Source organism: Hydractinia symbiolongicarpus, chromosome 5, assembly GCF_029227915.1.
Source record: "Hydractinia symbiolongicarpus strain clone_291-10 chromosome 5, HSymV2.1, whole genome shotgun sequence".
NCBI classification, from domain to species: domain Eukaryota; kingdom Metazoa; phylum Cnidaria; class Hydrozoa; order Anthoathecata; family Hydractiniidae; genus Hydractinia; species Hydractinia symbiolongicarpus.
Window position 1 is genome coordinate 34,326,204 of NC_079879.1, and position 23,499 is coordinate 34,349,702.

A 23,499-nucleotide genomic window follows, 5' to 3' on the forward strand; every position below is an offset into this window, starting at 1 on the left:
ATCATAGCCGTTTTGAACGTTCTGTATTTATTTTTTTAAAAAGTAAATGCTATAATGTCTCCAACCTATCTTCCAGTTTCTTAAATACTTCAGCTGCTAGATACTGAAAATTACCCGCGAAGTTGGCATTAAGTTATTTCTAGGACAAAATCGGAAAAATAGGTCAAAATTGGGGAAATCGAGAGTTGAAACTTTGTAGAAGTAATCCATTAAATAAAACTAAGACGTGTTCCAAATTTCAAGTTCATATCTTCATTCAATTATAAATCTCATTTTAAAAGGATTTCTCTATAAATTCGATGGTTAGTTTTAAGAAATGGTCAATATTTTGTTTTCTGAACAAGATGGGAACTTCAAATTTGGCCAAGGGTGTCTAATAGGATTTAACTTAAAGTCAGAGAGTATAAGAAGGTATTTGCAACCTCAAAAAGAGTTACTAAACGCAAAACCAAGAGGGGGAAAGGGGGGCCAGAATTTTGATCAGCATTCTTGATTGTAATGAAGCATTCTGAAATAGAACACACTGCTAATTATGTCCTAATTTCTATGTTTTAAATCATACCCACTTCCAACTGTCTATATATATCATAATACCTGTATAATATGTTGTCATGCAAAATGATACTGCAAGTAGTGAGACACGCAATGGCCACCGACTAGTTTCTCAAAATACTCTTTTTAGAGGCACTGCCACACTTGTTTGTTATATAAATCTTGTGTCAAAAAATTTCCTGTTTGCGAATTTCTAATAAAATTTTTTTGTGCAGCAGTTAGCAAGTGGAGTTATTATTTGATTGCTGCTTGACTCACTGACCCCCAAAAACAAATCTTGTTCTTTTTCTCCGTTTTTTTATTTTTTCGTCACCTTAGAGTATTTTAGGTACTCTCCCTGCTTTGATTTTATGTTAATGCATTCATCTATAGATTATTTTAAACAATAAAAGATAAAGTAAAGCATAAAATGGCTTCACAAGTTTCGTAAGTATAAAATTGTTGTTGTGCTTTTTAAGTGTACCTAGAAATTATAAGAGATGATTTTTTACTGAAGTTAAATTTCCAAAATGTATAACGGAATTTAACAGAATTTCTATATGGATGTTTTTTGTTGATGTGAGTGAAAACGGCCTGTTGTTTTATTTCAGAAAACCAAAAACACAGAGAGGCAAGCGTTTTTTATTAAACAGAGATGCAAAACTTGAAGAAAATACCAAAACAGTGATGCTTATTCGGGGTGGCAAAACAAGTGAAATGGTGACTCAAGCAATGAGAGATATAGTATGTTTTTTTGACAGGACTATCATTCAATTTCTGTGATTACTGAAAAAACCGACCATCAGTTTCAGTAAATAATATTGATATAAATTAGTGATATAAGAGTATAAACTCATTGTTTTATGCAACCAACTTTATTTTCATTTTAGCATGCCTTAAAAAAACCAAATGCAACAATGTTTCACAGGTAAAGCATATTATTAACAGAATGTCTATTTATTTACTTCGGACATGACTTTCCTGTTTTGTTTTAGAAAAAATATTTTAAGACCATTTGAGGATCAGAGTTCTTTGGTAAGTTTTTTGAAGTTATTGTTTTCTTCTCCGTTCATTGTTATAAAAAATAAAGATATAATTGGTGATTTTTAGGAATTTTTCTCCCAGCGAAGCGATGCATCCCTCATGGTATTTGGTTCACATTCCAAGAAGAGACCGCATAACCTAGTGTTTGGTAAGAAAGAACTAAGTTGAAAAAAACCTGCATGGAAAAGTATCCCTTCGTTGTGTCCTAAAAAGCTTGGGCCACTTAATTTTACTTTACTCATAAAGATCAGAAATTTCAATACTCCCTTACAGGGGCTACCAAAGGATTTAATAAGCTCAATCCCTGCAATTTCCGAAGAATAGCGTGTAATAAACGGACCACTAAAAAGATCATGGTGCAAAAAATTATACACAGTTTAGAACCATAGACATCTAGACAACTTGTTTATGAATAATATTTTTTTATGATGAATTTGTTTATTTTTATTTTCCTAAAAAAATGAATATTTTAACTTATAAGGTTTGGTCTGTAAAATATATTAAAAATCAGTAAATCAAAAGTTTATTTTGACGAGAAAGCAAAGACAACACAACAACACAACTTTTTTGTATTTGTTAAAAAATGCTATGTTAGTAGCTTCATGAAGGTAATAAATACCTCTAAAAAAATTTTAAAATCATTGTTGTTGCTTAGACTGGCTTTCTGTTCAATAAACGTCTGTGTTTCTATGCAAAAATTTTAAGGATACAGCTAGCTAGTTCAAAAGGTTTGGAGTTTATTTTATTTGAAAGTTTGAGTTGAAAGCACAGTAACTATACTTATATTGAAAAAAATGATGGATATCCAAGATATGTAGGGAACTTTTCTGTCATTTTTAGTTTTATTTGGATGCCCAATATGATATTTATAATAATTTAAGTTGTTTTTGTTCTCGGTGATCATAAACTTTTCCACCGCCAATAGCTCGACTTTCGTGTAGGTCACTGAAGTTGAAAACCAAAAGCTGTTTCGCAGCCCCTTTAGGGGACTAGCATTGATGAGACGGTATATTATTCCTACTGAGGAACTTAGCCATTCATTATCACCCTCAAGAACAGTTGAGCAGATTAAGCCAAATTATGTGCACGTTTCCTAACAACAAGACGCCATCCTGTGGAAACATCCATAAGGATTTGTCTGTCGTACCTTTTCCCGCATCGTTATTTCGCGCATCTTTTTTTGGTTGTTTGCAAGAAGTAATGAGTATTCTATGCATCGGGTCCGAAATAAAGCTGTGGTACAACCATTTTAAATTGACAGCAATTATTATAGAGATGTAAGTTGTTTTTATTTTATTTTTTTGAAGGTTGTTTTTATGATTTCCACATGCTGGATATGTTTGAACTTGGTATAGAGAGATACCAACCGATATCTGAGTTTAAGGTATTTTAAATTTATTTATCAGTTCAGCAGACTGGTCGCAACATGCAGTGCAGATTTTAGGTATATGTATATTTTTACGATACTTTATTTCACACAGGCTCATAAAGTTACCGTTGGCACCAAGCCATGCCTACTGTTTTCTGGTGAAGAGTTTGAGAATAAGATAGAATATAGAAGACTCAAGTCCTTGTTCATAGGTAGGTAGGGGTTTTAATTCCTAAAAGTTAAGACGAAAATTATTCGCTTAAAATTAAAATGTCCAAAACATATTACTTTTATGTAGGTTTTAATAAAAAACAAAACTAATTTTTTAGGGCAAGGCATTTTTCGGACACTCTATGGTATTTGTGGGAACATTGTTTTTATTGTAATGGTGTTATGTTTTCTTATGTGTTTGCTTTCCTCTGGTTCGTGTATGTTTTCGTTTTTACTCAGATCACTTACAGATTTTTTTCCGTCCAGAAGTAACAATGTATATGCGACTTATTAATGGCTTATTTTAATACGTATTTTTGTTTATTTGACATATTGTTTTTATTCGATTTTGGTTAGAATTTCAAAACAAAAGGAGGCCGTACCTGTTGTTGCTAGCCATTTTTAAATAAAAATCTTTTTTAAAATGTTCTTACATAATATAAGTGGCTGTTAAGGTGAAGCGCAAAATGTAGCATGCAAAATGTCGCTCGCAAAAAGTAGAGTTTGTTCAACTGTTTTTCCAATCGCACCAACGCATATAAAAGCGCGAGGTCAGCAGAATTAATCCGACAATGCGCATGCGTAGATCAAAAGTCACGACGCTTTTTACGACTGGGCGAAAAATGCTGCTGTATGAAAATCAGCCTTTGGAGTAAAATGAGAGAATAAAAAATACATTTTCTGTTATCGTCGCATCATACTCTTTCATTTCAACCAAAAAACAACAACAAAATTCCGATCCCTGTTCCCCTTTAATGATCCTTCTGAATAAATTATGATATATTTAAATTATCTAGTATGGAATATGAACCTCACGTCTCGTTGTTTTTGTTTTTTGTTTTTTGTTTTTGTTTTTTTGACCAACTTTATTATTTCCAAAAAAAAGATTTTCGCCAGAGTGCTAGAACAATTTTCATCATTTGAATTTCTAATATAATTTATTTCAAGTCGGGAAAAAAATGCCGACTTGACATTTCATTTGCTTGCTTCACGTCGGAAAACCTTTGCACACTTTGATAATTTAGAGTTTGTTTTGTGATCACACACTGCACCCATACACGAAGAACATATAGTAAGAAGAGAAATTGAGGGCAAAACTTTTGCATCTTTGGGTTACATTCAATTTAAAGAAAAGCCACGTCAACAAAAATTGGTTGACTTATATTCAGAATTTTTGTTCACACGTCGGCATTCGCATCGGCAGTAATGGCAACGTGAATGAGAAAGTCTGCAGAACAGCTGAAGAGCATTTGTTTACAAATGTGAAACATTCCACAGTGTCGGTGTCTTTGTGCTGACTTTAAATATTCACATTAACATTTTTTTAATGTAGTTAATATATGTAATAAAATTCAATAATGCTTCTGTAGCAGCGAGCAATTACCTACAGCGTGCTCTTATTTATCTTTCTACTTTGAACTTCTCAGTATAAACTACTGAAGTTCGTATACTAATAAATATTCAAATTTCAAATTCTTCAAAAAATGTCTCCGTTTTTAGCTACTTTGAAGGTTATGTATTTTTCATGTGGTCTAATTATTTGATGTCAATTTCTCTTAGATTTTTGGCGCGGTGAAAAAGTTGAAAATATCCGTTTACAAGGTCTTGAACACATTTTACAGTTCACAGCATGTGAGGATAAAATCTATCTGCGCAGTTACAGGTGAGCTTTGTACTGGATGCTGGTACTTCATTTGTAACGACATTCGCGCGCAAAGATAGCTAAGTGACAGTTTTCCAATATTTACTTCCAAGCAGATAAAGAGATTTAATTTTACCCATCGAGTTTTTGTGGGTTTTTTTTGGCAAACATACGGTTTATATTTTATGGTTGAGTAAAAAAGGCTTGTATTTGAACATTTTTCTTCCATGAAAATTTCCGTCATATTTTTCGTCTGTGAAATTTAATAGTGCGACAATGTCTTCCCGCTTGGTATCTTGTTGCTTTAAAAATAGACATAATAACAATGTCAGTTTTGGACAATGATGCAAGGTCCCATATGCTAACGTATTTTTCTTTTTCCACAGAGTGTTATTAAAAAAGTCTGGCTTGAAAACACCGCGAGTGGAAGTGGAAGAAATTGGACCGTCATTTAACTTCGCTCTGCGAAGAACACGCCTTGCTACTGAATCGCTCTACAAACAATCTCTAAGACAACCCAAGGCCCTCAAGGTTAGATTTTTGTTTGTTATTTTTTCCGTCCTAATAGCTTGTTAATCCTCGAAAGAATGATTGATATTTCATTAGGCTCAGCGCCAGCAAAAGGTGGGCAGTTAGTATTTTATGTCATACCAAAGAGGGAAAAACAATAGGACGTGACAAAGGGTTATGTAGTTTTTTCTTTGTAATAATTCAACAATACACCTTGGCTGTGTGATTGTTCGACGTAATATGCATGTTTTCTTTCTATAAGCGTGACGCTTTTAAGGATATTGAGGCTTAGATAGGGAAATGTTAGGCATATGCGTACTATGTCACCCAGCCATGCTGAATCATTTTAGTGTGGTATTAAAAGAAAGTCTTTTATTTTTCCTTAAACGCAATGAGAGTAAAGTAACACCATTAAACTACCTGAACTTGGTCCTTGTGTAATTGTACCTTCAGTTTGTTGGTATTCTTTTAAAGCTAAAAACACGACCAATTTTTAATTTGTTTCTCTAATGTAAGCCTGATTGTGTTTTTTACATTATCCCAGGTTGATCTTGAATTTTCCCTTTTTTAAAAAAACATGTTAAGGAGTAATGGGAAGTAACAAGAGGATATGTTATTTCTACTTGACAATATACCATTGAGTGTATAATTTGCCTGTGTAATATGCAATCTCTATTTGTGTCAATGATGTTAACAAGCGAATTTTTTTGGATGATCACTTAAAGCAAGGCATTATTTTTGATTTCCTGCAATGCCTCATTTAGAATTTATTAATTCGAAATTATCTCTTCAAACCATACACGCGAGTTCAAATCACTCATAGTATGCAATTCCTCATTTAGAATTCATTAATTCGTAATTATCTCTTCAAACCGTACACGCGAGTTCAAATCACTGATAGTATATTACACTGCAATTTGCATCGACAATGTGAATGCGATAGCTGAAACTATTTTTTATGTTTTTCTCTTAACATTATTTCGTTCGCTTCCTGTTGTGTTCACCGTATGTTTTCACGCATCATCTCTTTTCTTCTGTATTTTCATTCATTTTCTTTTATTATCTGCGGTATATAAATCGAGTGAACTGAAAATAACAAAAATCTAAAATTCGATAACAAACTGTCAACAACTAACCAGAACTTTTCAAAAAATAAAAACACGTACTAATTTCCGCCTGTAAAATCTGCAAAACAAGTTAGTTTATTCCGTTCATTAACCAATTCTACACTTGTTGCATAGGAGCTTTTACTTATTTAAGGCACTGAGAATTGCTTGTTGTTGGTCTGGGAAAATCCATGAGAATTTTTTTTTTGTACATACATCCCGAGTGTATATCGTACTTCTTTAACATATTTCGTGCGTTCGGTAGCACTACTCTTCGCTCGAACTAACGAAATACGGTTATTATTACGTAGACAGTCGAAATTTTGTAACATTAGTACATGTTTTTTTTTCCTATAACAGAATTATCAAACATTCCTTGCAATTTGGGCTGGGTTTTTTAACAAAAACATTAGCTGTTCAAACATGCAGGTTTCATGTGCCTTTATATACATTCTGAAAATAAAAATGCTCTTGTTGCTTTCCAATGTCAAAATTTTTGGTATTGATTTGTTTCAAAATACACCACGTTAATCAGTTATTATTGTGTTCTTGAATATTGCTAGGATTATTCGTATTTCAGTTCTGTAAAATGGGATATATGTAGATTTAAAATTATCTGTAAAAATTACTACTGTGCTCATTGTGATTTTTTTAATCTGTCATGTGGTATATAACATTCTAACGTGTTGTTATTCATTTTCATAGCCAAGAAAGGTTAAAAATGTGGAACATGATGTGTTTGGCACCAAGACTGGTCGTATCCACATGCAAAAACAAGATTTAGAGACTTTACAGACGCGAAAAATGAAAGGACTTAAAAGAGGTAAAAAGTCAGAAGAAGGCGATAATCAAAAGAAACAGAAAACAGACCAAGATGCTGAATGAAAAACTCGGTTTCTATGGTTACAAACGTCTCCAAGAACACTAAAAATTAGTTACAGGATAATCAAACGATTGCTTAAGTGATTGAATCGGAAGCGCGATTGGTATAACCATCTTAATAACAAACCGACAATATAATATATATTTCTTGATGAGTCAATTTGATGTAATTGCGTCATCGGCTGTTTTTATTTCATTGCGTCATTTTCGGGAAATTGAAAGATTGAGTGTAGAGTATACGTGTTTTCTTTTTACCAAGTTTGATTATATTGTATTTACAAGCTAAAATATATATATTTCCTATCCAAAAGTCTATCGAACCAATTTTTTGCATGTCTTAGAGCTTCTGCCACGATTTTTTAGCACAAACTCAAGTTTTTTTTTTTTAACGTTATCTTAAGTAACGGTTCTGATTGGCTTTATAGCTTAACCAGCTGCAATGACGCCTGTTTTGCGATTACAGCCGATGTCACATTGGTTTGAATTCTAATTTATTTTTCTACACATGATTTTTTTCTACGTGCGATAGAAAGAAATGTTAAATTTTATGTGCATCCTAAAACAAGAGCCTTCAATTATTGTACTGCTATATAGCTACACAAAAGTAACTATTTTATCTTCTTAGTTAAGTCCCGAGAAAGTTTCAATTTTGTAAAAGAAATGGAGTTAATTTTTCTTGTTTTTTGTGCAGAAAATGCTGCGAGGTACACAGTTCATAGTTTGGGTTACATATTAATACGATGCACTATTAGCCAGGGAGGGAATCAGGTTGGCAATATGTATTTCAGCTTAGTTTCCACCAGAGCGATGACAAAGCCGATATTAGTTTTATGGAAAAAGTTAAAAAATGCCTCGAAAGCTATTGACTTGTAATGGGGTTTACCATAGTCATAAGAAACAGAAACTATGGTTTTACTGAAGGTATGTTTATGTGACTATAATGTTCATGTTGTATGCACAGCGTCAAATCATTTGTAGTTATGGTACCAGGGTTACTTGGGTATTCAATGCAAATGTGTTTTCCATCTATTGCATCAATGATATGCGATAAGTACCATAGTTCTTTAAGATCACTTGCAATGCTACTACAGTCAGTTGCAGATGGTACGTGTCACAAAGAACCTGATATATCGCATGTATGTCTCAGAGAGTATTTTAGAAACCGTCTTTTTTCCAATTTTGAATAAAGATGTGAAGATTCTTGTGAGTACTCTTTAGTAGCAAGAAAACGCGAAATGAGAGGTCACGTTCGGCAGGAAAGATCGCCTTTCGATATGTTGTGTCTTGTTTCGCATTTAACGGAGAAAACAAAGGAAGCAGATGATCAAATCATTTAGGAGACATTTTGGAAAATCTGAAACATTTTCAAATTAATATTCTCGATAAAAATAAGACAGTTATATTAAAAAAAATGTAATTTGATACCTAAGTGATTCTCTCTGTGGCTCAAACGCAGTTCTTGTACAATTACGTAATAGGTGTCTTTTTACTATCAACGATATTTTTTAAAATTCTATCGCAATAAAAAATGATGAGAGGTCATTGCCCGAAACTTTAATTTAGTGAAAATGTGTACAGAGCAAAAAGTTACCATAAATGGTCTAATTAACGTCCCGGATGTTGGTTTAATTTTAGAGATCTTCAAGGGGCGTTTATTAGCGACGGGCGTTTGGTTGATATCAGGCGTTTATTAAGTTGTGCAATAACTTTTAAGGGTGTTTCTTATCCGAGGTCTTTCAATAGAGACTGGGCGTTTATTAGATCTCTCACGGTATGGCGTTAAAGGTATATTTACGTTGTATTTCAAGATATACAAATGACAACTTAACCGCTTACGAATATAAACAAATATGGGATCTTAATAACGTTACAATATTTTGTTGTTAACAACATCTATATTATAATAACCAACCTTGTGTCTGTGAGCCAAAGATTATAACTGCTTTTCGCAGTGTGCTAATTTACATCGATTCTTCCACGGGCTAACAAGTAGTAAACAAATAATGAACGTAGTTTTTTATATTCGTGCAGTTTCGAAAGTTTTTATGTTTTTAAACACTACCTTTATCCAAGCTGTCTCTTGCTTAAAGAATTTATAATACAACGAGTAGAAGTAAAATAAATTGGACCGTCATTTAACTTCACTCTTTGAAGAACACGCCTTGATACTGAATCGCTCTAGAAACAATCTCTAAGACAACCCAAGGCATACAAAAGAGGGGAAATAAGTAGGACATGACATATATATTTCGTCTTACAATAACACATCCCTTGGTTGTATAAATGGGCAATGGGAAGTAACAAGAGGATATGTTATTTCTGTTTGACAATGTACCATTGAGTGTATAATTTGCTTGTGTAATAAGCAATCTCTATTTGTGTCGATGATGTCAACAACGATCCTTTTTTTGCATATTTACACTTAAGGCTTTGTTTTGGTGGTGCTATAATTCCTCATTAAAAACTTATTAAATCAACATTTTCTTCAAACTGAACAATCTTACAATTGCGGGTAGCATTGGAAATGTTTTCATAAGCATTTTGTCTAAAATAGTAAACCGTTGCATAGTAACTTGTTGCGTTTGTACCTATTTTTCTGGGGAAATTTGGATGATCGACAATACACCATTATACGCTCTCCCGCATTAGTGTTTTCATGTTTACAAAACACGATAATTTCGACCAAAATTTTCAAAACAGTAGGGCATTCGCGTATGTTTTCACTGTTAATGGTCAAATGGGGTTACATTGTGCAGTGAGAAATTGCTCTAATGGTAGCTACAAGTTAAAAAAGTTAAAGGATAGTTTTTGTGAAGTGCATCAGACAACAAAAAAGAATGTTCGTGTAACTTATTTTCATTGATGCCGTTTCCGACGATCAAGAAAGATTCAGCTTCCAGAAAGATCTGGATCAACCTTGTGAATCGTTTAAAACCAGGCTCAAAAACTAAGTTATTTGAACCTGGAAAAAATTCAAGAATATGTTCAGCACACTTAAGATTTAAAACTAACTAAAGCTGACCCTTATCCTACTCAAAACCTTGGTTATGGTGCCACAAGGAAGTTGTTAACACCAAGATCTTCAGTATAAAAAATGCGTAATCCTTCATGTTCTTCTAAAAATCATGAAGTCGAGGAAATGGATATTTATGTAAGCAATCACAGTATTAATCCAGTCACTAATAACTGTGAGAAAGACCTTTCCTATTGTGGTGTTGATGCTAACGCTAACATTAATTCTTTACAATTATTTCATGAACTGCATGATATAATAAAACCATATGTTTATTACCGTTTTCACATTTGGAAAAAAAGAAAACCATATCTACCCCAATACGTAAGAATTCCAATGGAAAACAATAAAAACGCTAAACTCCAAAAAAAACGTGGACCCTGTAGAAAAGTCAGAAGACTTAGATTAGGACTACTATATAATGATTTGGCAGATAGGTTTGGTGTGTCAGTTGGTTTATGTTCAAAAATATTTGGATCATGGATCAGGGCTATGTCCCAGTGTTTAAAGTCCATAGTTTTTATGACTGACCAAGAAAGAATCACAGAAAATCTTCCTGATAAATTTAATGAGTTTCGTGATGTTGTTGGCATAATTGATTGCTCTGAGATTTTCTTAGAAACGCCAAAAGATCTGGAATTACAATCAGCCACATGGTCAGAGTACAAACACCATAACACAGTAAAATTCCTAATCTCAGTTACACCAAATTCATTTATTACTTTTATGTCGGAGCCATACACAGGAAAAATATCAGACAAAGCCATCAAGAATTATGACTGATAAAGACTTTCAAAAGAGTGTGCTTCTAATCGAATTTATTTAACAGTGCCACCTGGTAAACGTGAAACTTCTCAGATAACGCACAAGAAATAAAGAAAACAAGTCAAGTAGCTAAGGTTTGGAAATGAAAAGATTTAGAGGAGGCAAAAAGTCAAAAGACGGCGATAATCAAAAGAGACAGAAAACAGACCAAGATGATGAATGAAAAACTCGGTTTCTATGGCTACCAACATCTCCAAGGACACTTAAAATTAATGACAGGATATTTGGGATGAATTTTAAAGTGATTGAAACGGAAGCGCGAGTTGAATTATCATCTCAATACGAACTGACGGTATAATAAGTTCCGTAGTGGGCTAATTTGATGCAATTACATCATCGGTTATTTTTAGTTCATTGCGTCATATTTGGGAAATTAAAAGATTGAGTGTAGAGTATACGTGTTTTCTTTTTAACAAGTTTGATTATATTATATTCACAAGCTAAAATATATATATTTCCCATCCAAGCCAAGTCTTTCGAGCCAATTTTTTGTTATAGGAGATTTGTGTTACCACGTCCAGCGTAATAAGTAGCCGAGTTTTTTTGTTTTCCAGCTCAATTCTGTTTTGTCAGCAGCATAATAAGTTTGTTATATTTGAGTAACGGTTGTAATTCGCTTTATAGTCCAACCAGTTTAGCCAGCTGTATGTCCTGCATACTGCAACCTTTCGATGTAATCGTGTCTTACGCAGAAGTCGTTCCTAAATTTACCAAAATTATAAATTTAATCAACCGCTGTTTCGCTGAGGCCCTACTTTGTGAACAAAAATTAATCTGCAGGGCCTGGATAATTAGAGAATGGAAAGTTTCGTCATTACGGACTATATTTAAGGGATTTTAAAAGCCTGATAACACAGTCTTAATGTAACACTTATCTTTTGCCAAAACCAGAGTAATAATATCCTTTTATCCTGTTGGTGTTGTATTTTTAAAAAAATGGGGACAATCATGGACTTTTGCGATATGAACCCTGTCATCTCTAAACATTATGAATAAAGTTAAACTTCATTACCTTCTTGTGTCAGTGTAAGGACAATATACATTGCAATGATCAGCAAGTATTCTTCCTTCATAAGCACCGGTTCCGTACTCTGCTCTTGGTCCGGTCCATGCCAACGGACATAAACACTGGCCGGTTTTTTGTAAACATATTCCATCGTTTCTACCGCACAGTAAACTGCATGTTGGTATTTCTCGTAATTTTTTGGTGCAGCCCGGATTTCTAAAATTGTAACGTTAAAATTGTAAGTTTTTTCCTACAGCCATTCTGTACTGCTAGAAAGATTTTGTGGTTGTCAGCAAGAAATTTAGTGGTTAATAAATTTTTGTGGTTTATTAACAATGTCATTCACTGTCTCCATTGTGTTGATATTTTTTATAGGCTTTTAGCCGGAAAATTGCTTATTAATATCTGTCGGCTAGCCACTAAACATGCATAATGAAGATAAAACAATGGAAAAGTATCGAGAGCGTGTTATTGCAACCTGCTCTCGCGAGTTTAATGCACAAATTTTGCCTCATTAGCTCAGACGTAAAATTTACCTCGCTTGATTAGACGTAAAAACTGACTTACTCTCTGCCAAATCCAATGTACGGACATTCTTGATCACAGTAATCTGCTACATAAGTATCTAATGATCGATTATACACAGCGTTTGGTCCAATCCAACCACGAGTGCAACGACATCTTTTGTTGATACAGACGCCTGTTTTGCGATTACAACGGATGTCACATTGGTTTGCATGCTGAATCTTTTCTTCTACGCATGATCCGTTCCTAGCGTTAAAGTAAAATAAAGTACTTAATAACAATAAATAACTATTTTTTTTTATTCTGTTATTTTATTTTTTTGCCAAAACAGCAGGATTTTCACGGGAAAAGATTTACGTACTCACCTATAACTATGCGTATAATGGCACGGTTGCCGACAATTATCTGCTCGTATTCTGTTCTGTGCTGTCACTGAATTGCTGTTACTTGGAATGTAAGCAGCTTTTGGTCCCGTCCATCCATAAGCGCAGAAGCATTTGGGTTCAAGTTTTGGTTCTTTTATACACCAACCTCCTGGGTAGCAGTCTGGGCAAGGATAACAACTTAAGTTTAATTCTTTACATATTGCGTGTACCACAACCTTTTGAGCATCAACCACCACGTTAAGGTTGAGAAATAGCAAACAAACTGCGATGAGAAGGCTCTTCATATCGACTGGATCTAAAATGAAAATACACGTGCGTAAGAGTGTTGTGGCAATGAACGATCTCTATTTATTTCATCTGTTGTATCAAATGATTTTAAAATGTCGGTATTGTAGTGAATATCTTACTAACTTCCTTGTAATATTGTTTTCTATGTATGACAAACAATTATGTAACATCGATATCTCTAAGCTGTTTGCATTGTCACGAATGAATAGATTTGAATTGATCGGGATATATTTATACCCTGTATTCCACAATTAGCAATCTAGGTAACGATCTTTTGAACAACAAAACACGGCAATTAAGCATATAAAGAACAATTATGTTCGTTAAATTTGATCAAAATTTTATTGGGTTCACAAAGGATATATATTAATGACTGGCGACCTAACAATTAATTTAAGTTTTAATCTTTTTAGATGTGCAGTAATTCATTCTGGGCTTATCGTGTTGTCACAAAAACAAATTCTCCGCATAGTTAAAGCCTGACAAATATGTTTTAATGTAATACAAATGTAGCTTTTATACTCTGCACTCATTGGTGCACTCGTCAAGAAACATTTTCTTTAGACACAAGCTCGAAGGAAGAAATGTAACTTTAAAAGGGGGAGAAATTATAAACAGGACTAAATATTTGGGGAGGCAATCCGCACATATATTTCGGAAAATTTAGGTACGCCTTTAGTGTAAAAAAAATTGCCAAATAAAAAGAAAACTGAAGTAGTTAATTAAGCCACGGTAATCAACACGATGGAAAATCAATATGCTAGGGTTATTTAAAAAAAACCTGTTTAATTTTGGATGTTTAAGAATGCTTGTGGAAGACATAATACTTTCTAGTTGCAGCATGAAAAGCCATGCTGGCCACACCATACACTAAATAGGACTATGCATTCTCAGTAGTATATATATTCAACTCCTCTACTATCTGGAACAGAAAAAAGGTAAAGAAGGGGAAAAAAGACTTCCGTACTGAGAACATACTCGCATTGAAAATCTACTTTCTCACGCAATTTTGTGGAAGGTTGTAGCTATGAAGTTTGCCTAATTTAGTTTTTTAAAGGACTAAGAAAATTTCTGGATGAAGGATCAAAGTTAGAATACTTATGATTTGCATTTGCATTTTTTCTTGTTCATACAGGCTGATACAACGCCATATCATGTGATCAAAACCTTTGTCAATGTTTCACAGTGGAGTTAACCTTTCTAACTGTTTCGCGCGCAACAAAACCGAGAAAAAGGTCTGATTAGTTGAATGTTTATAAACAAAAAGATTTGATTGGCTTTTAATGTACGGCATTCTGTCGTGTTCCGGAAATCAACAATACAAATAAAAAGCTAGCGACGATTAATTAGATAAGAAATGTAAAATACAGTGGCATGAAAGCGTTTAACAACAACACGTGTTAATTGCTTGAGTGATTTGTTATTAAAATACTCCATGTGGCTCGTTATTTCACCCCTTTCATGCTTAATGATGGACAGTGATGTGGTAATAAAATTTATCGTACGAAGATTGAATAAATTAATGTTTTATCGGACATATGAAAGTATTTTTTAAAAATCGAGAAACTATAAAGAAAAATCAAGTCACGTCCAAACTTTTTACTTCTTCCTAACATCTTTTATAGCGATTGGTGAAATTAAGTCCGGCGTCGCGACGGGTGACAGTACCTTTTGCCGTTTGAGAATAGCAGAATAATAATTAATAATTGTTACGTTGCCTCACTTTGAATGGTTTTCCCCTTTTCTACTTAGTGCATGTACAATCGCCTTAAAATTTCACTGCCAGTAGCCTGACGTTTGGGTAAGCCACTAAAGTGAAAAAAATCAACAACTGTTTTGTTGCCTCGTAAATGAAAAGTTGTCTTAACAGAAACTTCTTAAAATTTATTTTTCTTCCCATCAAAAAAAATGTTTTTAAATTTCTTTAAACAGACGCGATTAGTAAAGAAATATGAAAGGTAATGTTGATTGTCCGTAATTTTTCCCGTTTACGTATTTATGACATAGAAAATGCATTACGACAAAAATAAAAGTTAATAACCGTGACAAAATGGTAAAAACTTTTTTTGGCATGCGTAATTTCTCTAGAGTAAGAAGTACATTCAGCCTCAACTTCTTCTCTAGTGCCTATTGTTTCAAAAGGTAATGGAAACGAGCTTGATCCAGCATTGGCGAATATTAAGATTTTCTTATGAAAATCCTTTCGAAGTTTTCCTTGCTTGCTATTTTTGCTTTATTAATCTCCGGTATCCGAATTAACGTAAGAGGAATTAATTATATCCAACCCTGCTCATCTCTTCTACTACTGCCAGTCACACTTTCAGCGAAACTTTCTTTTCTTACTGAATTTTATTAATAACTGAATTGCAGTGGTCTGCTGCTTCGCTAGTTTAAACGGGAGAAATTTTTGCAGGTTTTTGCAATAAAGGAAAAATATTTGAGTGATTTTCATTTCCAGTAAAAATTTATTTCCTGAGGTAGCAACATAATACACCACTTTTGTGTCACACATTTGTGACAAGATGTACTGTACTGCCATGTTATTAGAGCTTCCTTTTTCTTTGTCGTTCTATTGCATGTAGCAGGTAAAGTTGGTTTAAAATATTTTAATATTTAGTCTTTTCAGCTGCAACGCTTTTTTTGGTATGTTTTTGGTGGCAAGCAAAAACTCGATTTCTCTAAAAACCTATTTTTTTTAAATCCATTAAAATCCCCATGTAGCAGATTGAAAGATTTAGGCACGCACAAGAAATATCCCTGCTAAAACTAAATAAGATTTTACGGCAGCTAGCCTGCTTGCCATGTACACTTTTTTAAAAGTCAACACACGGCTCACATCCTTTACAAAGCAAATCAGTTTGTAAGCAACAGTCTAAATTGGGTGAGTAACAACACAACCTAGACAATCAACAATAATTATAAAAGCAGAAATGTTTTCCCATACTAAAAGTCTTCATGCAAACTTGATTATAACAAAAGTTTCACGTCTGCAACAAAATGAAACAAAAGAAACATACGAAGAAAGAGCATGTAAAAGAAGTTACCAGTTGCATAGGACTGTGTAAATCATTTTTTTTATAACCCGACAGCGTGGATCTGAAAATGAACCAATGATATTATACAGACGGTATATATCTACATGCAGGATACTAAGTTACAAAAAAAACTTTTAAAGAAAGTGAAATCCCGCCCGAGTGTTCCACAAACAAACCGGACCGTTTATTCTCCTTATGATTAAGCCATCATCTTAGCCTAGCACTGAGGCCAGAATTTTCTTTATATCATTGAACAAAAATATGTTGGGTGTCTTAGATTGCCTTTTGTTTCATTTTAATTGCAAAACAATTAGTGCTAAGCATGAGAAAGTGTGAACACCATGGCAGTAGAACAAATTTAGTTACACTCTCCCACTCACTATTTAATTGTTTGTTTTTATTTAAACATTGGATATGGTTGGAGCCTGAGGTTAGCATTTAAGTATATATAACAATCCTGTGTCTCCTCGTTGCTAAGGCCGCCATTATAAAACAGCCTCAGTTACTAACGAAGGAGGATGCTATCATGATGTGACAGAAACCTACTACAGATGTTCATACTTTGCTATTCTGTCAATTTCATTGTAATCCGAAAAGTATTTGCCAAAAACACTGTAAAGAAAACTGTGGGAAATTGTTCCTGATTTTACGGTCTGTTATTCATTAACATAATCCAGCAATATATTACTCAAAATTTAATTGTTTTATTAGGAAAATTATTTATCTCAACTCTTCAAACTTAAACGACATATGTCGAGAGTTCTTGAGGTATTATATAGTACGTCAAGATCCCTCATTAACAAATTTAAGTTAAAATTCAACTGACTATCTGAGTACATTTCACCTGTATTTAAGGTATACTATTCTTAATCATTGTAAAAGAAGAATAAAATCCTGCTACTTACGCTCTCAGTACTTGATCGGAATACCTTTTAATCCACTCAAACGTTACGTGTACATAAATAATCTTATTAACCACTTCACAGAGGACATCCCTAAGGGATGTTGTTTTTTTGTGTCTAAGGAAGATGTATAACGCATTGAGTTTGCTGTGGGGGCGCGCAAATAAAAGCAATATTTCGACACCATTTTCAAGTTATTCAATTATCTGTTTATGAAGATAAAACAGAAAAATAGGCTTTTGTGTCTTAGATCATAGTATCAACTCACTTGATTCCCCTTTACCATACATATCTTGCTCCATTTTCAAGCTCTTCATACCGTCACGATTTCCACCAGGAAGGCATACGGTCAAGTTATTTTCCGAATTAGAAACAGATTACCACCGGATTAATTAATTAATCTATTCTCTGCGTTATAACTGTTTTGTTACGCAATGAAAGGAAACGGAAATATCCTTCGCAAACGTTTCCTAACAAGAGCACGAATATGAATTGATCCACTTTGTCTTTGATTTTAAAAAATTTTAATATCTCTACATTACTAACGATAAATTGCAACAGTGAGAATATGTTAAGCAGTAATTTTAATAATTCTATTGCATTTCGTATTTTCTTTGAAAAATATTTACCATTTTCTGTATACTAACGGAGGTAGTCAAATAAACTTTCAAAAGTAACAATTTCGTTTTTAGGTCGACAACGAATTTTACCATGGATATGCTCTAACATAATTGTTTGAAAAAACCACGCCTACCATGTTTGTGGTACTGCGTTTTAAAATCAATCAGTCGGATCGCAACCTTGTACTGAGGCTTTATGAGACAAAGTTGCAATCATCACAGTACAGTCTTATCTGAAGGATCCTGGGCCCGAGTTTGGTGATTAAGGTATAGGACAATAACAGAACAGTGTGCCAAAGTCATTATTCGTGGTATACGTCACTCTATCCACACTTTAGAATGTTTGGTTGTTTAGTCACGTGTAAAGATTTCTAGGTAAACCTCATATTTCATAATGCGCATTTTAACGACAAGCTTACTAAACTCGTGGTGTATTAATGAGAACAAACTGCATATCATATCTACACAAACGTGTTAAGAAAAAAAGATGTGTTTTTGCAAAGGATTTCAGCGTTATATCAACTGTAGATTTTTGCCATTGTTTTTACAAGGGTAAGAGACAAAAAAACCCAGCAAAACCTGCAAGTTCTTCCCAAAATCCTCAGGATTTTGGGAAGATTAAGTACCATGAGAAACTATAACATAAACATCCAGAACATATTTGCATTAATAGGCTTTTACTGTTTCGCAAGGCAATAAAATTAGTTACTGCTGTCTTGGATATAATTTTTCCAGCCTAGATTGACCATTTTTTTCTTACCAGGTCTGACATTATTACCAATACTATTATTACAGTATTACGAATAAAATCCCAGAGTTAAATTCATTCCTATTTTTGAAATATTATAGTCAGGGAGTTTAACGTTAACTACAGCAGTTTCAAAAGTATGTCACACTTTTTTGATAATAGCGCTTGCCACATATTGTAGTTTTATTTAGATATCTACTATTTATTTCTGATTTTTGTTTTAATAAATTAATTTTTTATCGTTTAAAAATTGGCCAGAAATTATACGATTTGAGTTAATGCAATTAAACATTTACAGTGCGCTCTGATCAAACTTGAAAAATGTGGAATAAATTCTTAAGTGTGGAATCATACGGATAAAATTAAGGTATGACTTCGAAAAAGCTTTCCACGAGGAGGACATATTATATTGAGATACTGACAACATTAGACGGTCACTGTGGCTTTGTTTATTGGTGATTATAAGGAAAAATCAATGTTGTTTGGTTTTAACGAGATATATATTTCATAATTCATTTACAATACTCGTGTCTTAATTTTTTTGGTGCTGAAGCAACAGTGAATTTTTTTTGCTGCAGAAATGGTCTCTAGATGCTGTGCATTTATTCTTGTGTGCCACCAACAACATGATCGGCCAACTGCAAACGTTCGACGTAATCAGGTTTTATGCACCATTCATTTCTATTAAAAAACATGTGTGTTTTAGATAAAATGTTTAAGGCTCGTTTCCACGAAAAAAAAAAGGGTTTTTTTAAGTGATCAATCACAAGCGATTCTGTTGATGTTTGGTCTGTATGTGGGTGATTATGTGGTAGATCTTAACTTGAATCTCTCTTTTAATTTTGAATAACGTATACAGTATTGAAACAGCAGGAGGTAAGAAAAATACAAAATTGTGTTTACTTATTTAGGTACAACAATCACAATCTGTTAAATTTGGAATAAACTCAATTTGATCTCCAAATGCAAAAATTTATTTTAAGCTTAGACATAAAGAAAATATATGTCTATATTTATTTTGCAAATCCAAGTTCAAGCTTGCAGCTATACAGCGACCACGGTAGGAAACTCCTGTGTAGAGTAAATGCTATAGTTTAAACTAATGTACTTGTTTTGACTAAGGAGATCTTACCGCCTGGTTTTTGTGTACGGACAATAAACATTGCAAAAATCTGCAAGTATTCTTCCTTCATGTTTCCCTTCTCCATATTCAGCACGAGGTCCAGTCCACCCTTCGCAACATAAACATCGTCCAGTCTCTTCGATACAAGTGCCATCATTTTGCAGACACAGTGGATTGCAGTTTGGAATTTCCGTCACATTCTGTTTACAGTCAACATTTCTGAAAAAGATTTCGTTTATTACGAGGGCGTAAAAATTGATACCTCTCACTTTGAGGAAGTAGAGGTCAAAAGAAAGTACTTCTCAACACGGGGGATAAACACACTAAAAATGGTGAAATAAATTGCACACAAGTCAATTATTTTACATTTTCTTTATTATAACAAAAAAGCCGAGCGGCTACAGAACTATGTAACAACTGAACTAATTGCACCATTGTACACACTTTAAACTCTTCAAGAGAAGGCAAACAAATGATTAACGGCGGTACCAAGGAAAGATTAGAAATAATTTTGGTTTATAGTTGTTTATAGTAAATAGTTTTTGTTACAAAATTGTTTTTTTTTTTTGGTTTGGAGGAAGAATATTTTAGAGCCAATTTATAAGGCTTTTGAAGCAGTAGTGGATAGCAAACGAAATAGATGCGCAGAATTTTCCTGATCATCTGTTGACAGATGAGTCATTATAGCAACAGAATTGGCGTTATACCAAACAATGTTTTTGACTATCCTGAAGCTAATAAGGAATAAAGAAAATTCGCCAAATTTAAACCTCCATAACGGTATGTTTTAGAAGTTATTACTAAAAATTGGAAGGAGGGGCTTTTACTACTAAATCGGTTTCACTATAAACATGCACTTTTACATCCAAGCAACTTATTGAAGCCTCCTGAACACTCTTCTTCTGTGTATTTGCAAGAACTTTTTCATTTTATCTTTCTACCACCTTTTAGCAAGCGCTGTGTTCCATAAAAGACAGTATATTTTATCATATAACAAACTTGTTCAAACTAGTTTCCATATCTTCCAAAACAAACTTACTCAACTCCTTTTCCTAAGTAAGGACATTCTTGATCACAATAATCAGCATAAAAGGTGTCGCATGATTGATGATATATAGCGTTAGGTCCTGACCACCCGCGACAACACTTACAAGTACCGTTCACACACACTCCTGTTGAGTTGTCGCATTTTGGATCGCAGGTGGCTGTTGTTGTTTTTGTTGTTGTTGGTGTTTCTGCCAACATGTTTGTGACGTCATCCGGAGTCAACTCTCTTGCACAGGTCAAATTTCTATGGAGAAAAACATGTACGGATTTAGCATAAGGTAAAGATTGATTTAGTGCGTTTAACCAGTCTACAAAATGGATTACCATACACTCAATTACATTACTTGCCGAAAACGCATGACTAGTTCACTATCGCGACTTAAAAAATTATTTTAAAAACGTAGTCAATATTCTCCTAACTTTTAAACACAATTCTTAAAAGTCCATGCTCTACAAAGAAATATTTTGGTATATATTTTAACCAACTGACCTGACTTTACTGGTGTAGTGACATCTCTTATTACAAATATCAGCTCGAATTCTGTTCTTGCCCATTTCATCATTCGTATCTTGAATGTATATCCCATTATCTCCGGTGTATCCATACATACACATACATTTAGGTGCATCACCGGCGTCCTTGATGCAAAAGCCACCGGAAAAGCATTCCTTACAACTATAGCATTCCAAACCAGCATTCTTGCACATGTTCATTGTGGAATAAAGCGGCCCAACTTCATCCTTTTTTACTCCATTTTTCCTTAACTTTGATTGTTTGTGGAAGTCTTTATGGTAATGTTTGCCTGCTGCATATTGAATCAATAGTACGCCACACAACAAAAATATCTGCATCTTTATTCGCAACTCAATGAAACTAAAATAAGTAGAAATTCAAAAACGATATTTTTGAAAATATGTAAATTCGAAGAACTCCTTTCGTTGAAAGTACTAAGAAAAATAGTAAAACAAGTTCACATAACTACCATCTAAGTCTAACTATATACAGATTGATGGAAAGGATTAATTTGTGAAAGTTGATGGAACAACAAGTAAATTTTAAAAAAATTTGAACTTTCCCTACAAACAGAAAATTTTTTTATTTAAACAAAAGGGTAGTAGAATGACCAATCAAATCGCAGTATTATCATTCCCTGTCTACCACTGCGAAGTATATTAAGCTGTAAATTTAATCATTGTCTAGAATATTTCTTTCTTGAAAATTTATCATACAGCGACTGCAAACCTACCTTCCTTGCCTTTATGTCGAACTTTGACTGTTAAGCTAAAATGCGATTGTTGGCAATCATTCGAAACTATCTGTTACACGCTTCACTGAATCAAACGACAGTTGGTTGTCAAAAATATGTTCTAATAAATGAGTATAATACCAAACAACTTTATGACTAAATGGCGTCCAAACAGTTCCAAGCTCTCACTGAAGCGCGTAAAAGATTATCTATCGCCGTGCGTTTTTAATATCTTTATATAAACATAAATTTCTATTTTATAGTATTGGCGGAAACACAACGTGAAAACGAATAGTCAACTTCACGGAAAGTGCGGAAATGGAAAAAAGTATTTTGTGCGAGAAAAACAACCTATAAATTACTGTAATTAAGACCCCTATTCCATATTAAAAGTACTTAATTGTAGGGTTTCAGAAGCCTCAGTAGCTAAGAGTGTCTCACAAACAGGAGTACTTTCTTACTCCTACAATTAGTGGCAATTAAATGAGTTTCTGAGATTGATCCTTGTTTTGTATCTGACTTTCGAGTCTCTGACTTAAAGACTCTAGAATCAAATGAAATAGCTTTCTCATTTAACAGCCTACTATCTTGTTTTAATCTCTTTTTCATGTTCAGCTTCAAAATCCAAAACAAAATTAAACAAAATAAAACAAGCGAGTTGACGTGATTTGATTCTTGAATATATCTTATACTCAGAATTTATATGAAAAAGTGCTATGAATTTCTTCTTTAGCAACAAAATGTGTTGGGAAACTTAATAATACTCTTCTCATCAAAACTTAACGAATGGCATACGAACACATCACTGTGTGATAATATTCTTTTTAAATATTATAAATCAACATTTTTTACGAATCTGAGGATAAAGTGCACTGTAATGGCTTTACTAACTTTAATAAAATTGACGTCACACGACGTAGTTTTGTGGTTATTTTGTGCAGAAGATCGGGATTCGAATCCCCTTTGCCGGCGATTTAATTTGGGCGAGTAAATGTTACCATATCCCCGGGTTAACCGAAGCCATGTGAGGGGAAATTGGGGAGATGGCATACTGTGTGAACCGTTGGATGTTGCAGGGAGTTGTCTGGTAGAGCGCGGACCCTAAGTGGGTCTGCGTACTCTAGGAATCCCCATCTGAGCCATGGCCTTATGGAAATAATAGAAAGGTTGTATCCCTCGATATTTGTGAGGCTAGCCAAGTAAAATATGCACATCCATCTATTTGTCTTAATAGCGCAATTACGAAATGTTTAAATAGCCGATAAAAATCTTCTTTGGAACGGCGAATTTCGGCCTGGTTCGCTTTTCTCAGTCCTAGACAAACTTTCCGTATTAATGAAGCAGATGAACTCAACCGTCGGTATAAACACATGTAGGCAGTACTACAGTCATACCAGCATGAGAATACACCCAGACTTCATGTAAAGGACCCCTAAACAA

The 23,499-nt window shown here is 33.7% G+C and overlaps 1 protein-coding gene across 1 annotated transcript; it reads left to right on the plus strand.

The window, feature by feature from the left end:
* Positions 1–924: 924 nt before the first annotated feature.
* Positions 925–7,609, plus strand: LOC130646236 (ribosome production factor 2 homolog). Its single transcript, XM_057452411.1, has 10 exons — positions 925–978; positions 1,143–1,275; positions 1,422–1,459; positions 1,527–1,566; positions 1,642–1,723; positions 2,883–2,959; positions 3,057–3,156; positions 4,715–4,817; positions 5,183–5,327; positions 7,118–7,609. Exons 1-10 carry the CDS (start codon positions 962–964, stop codon positions 7,295–7,297), a joined length of 915 nt encoding a protein of 304 aa, XP_057308394.1. The 5' UTR covers positions 925–961; the 3' UTR covers positions 7,298–7,609.
* The last annotated feature ends 15,890 nt before the right edge of the window (positions 7,610–23,499 follow it).

Bases quoted from the DNA above. Each gene is read 5' to 3' on its own strand.
- LOC130646236 (XM_057452411.1), top strand. The intron at 1,460-1,526 runs GTAAAGCATATT...GTTTTGTTTTAG, and splicing joins AATGCAACAATGTTTCACAG to AAAAAATATTTTAAGACCAT. The intron at 2,960-3,056 runs GTATTTTAAATT...TATTTCACACAG, and splicing joins AACCGATATCTGAGTTTAAG to GCTCATAAAGTTACCGTTGG.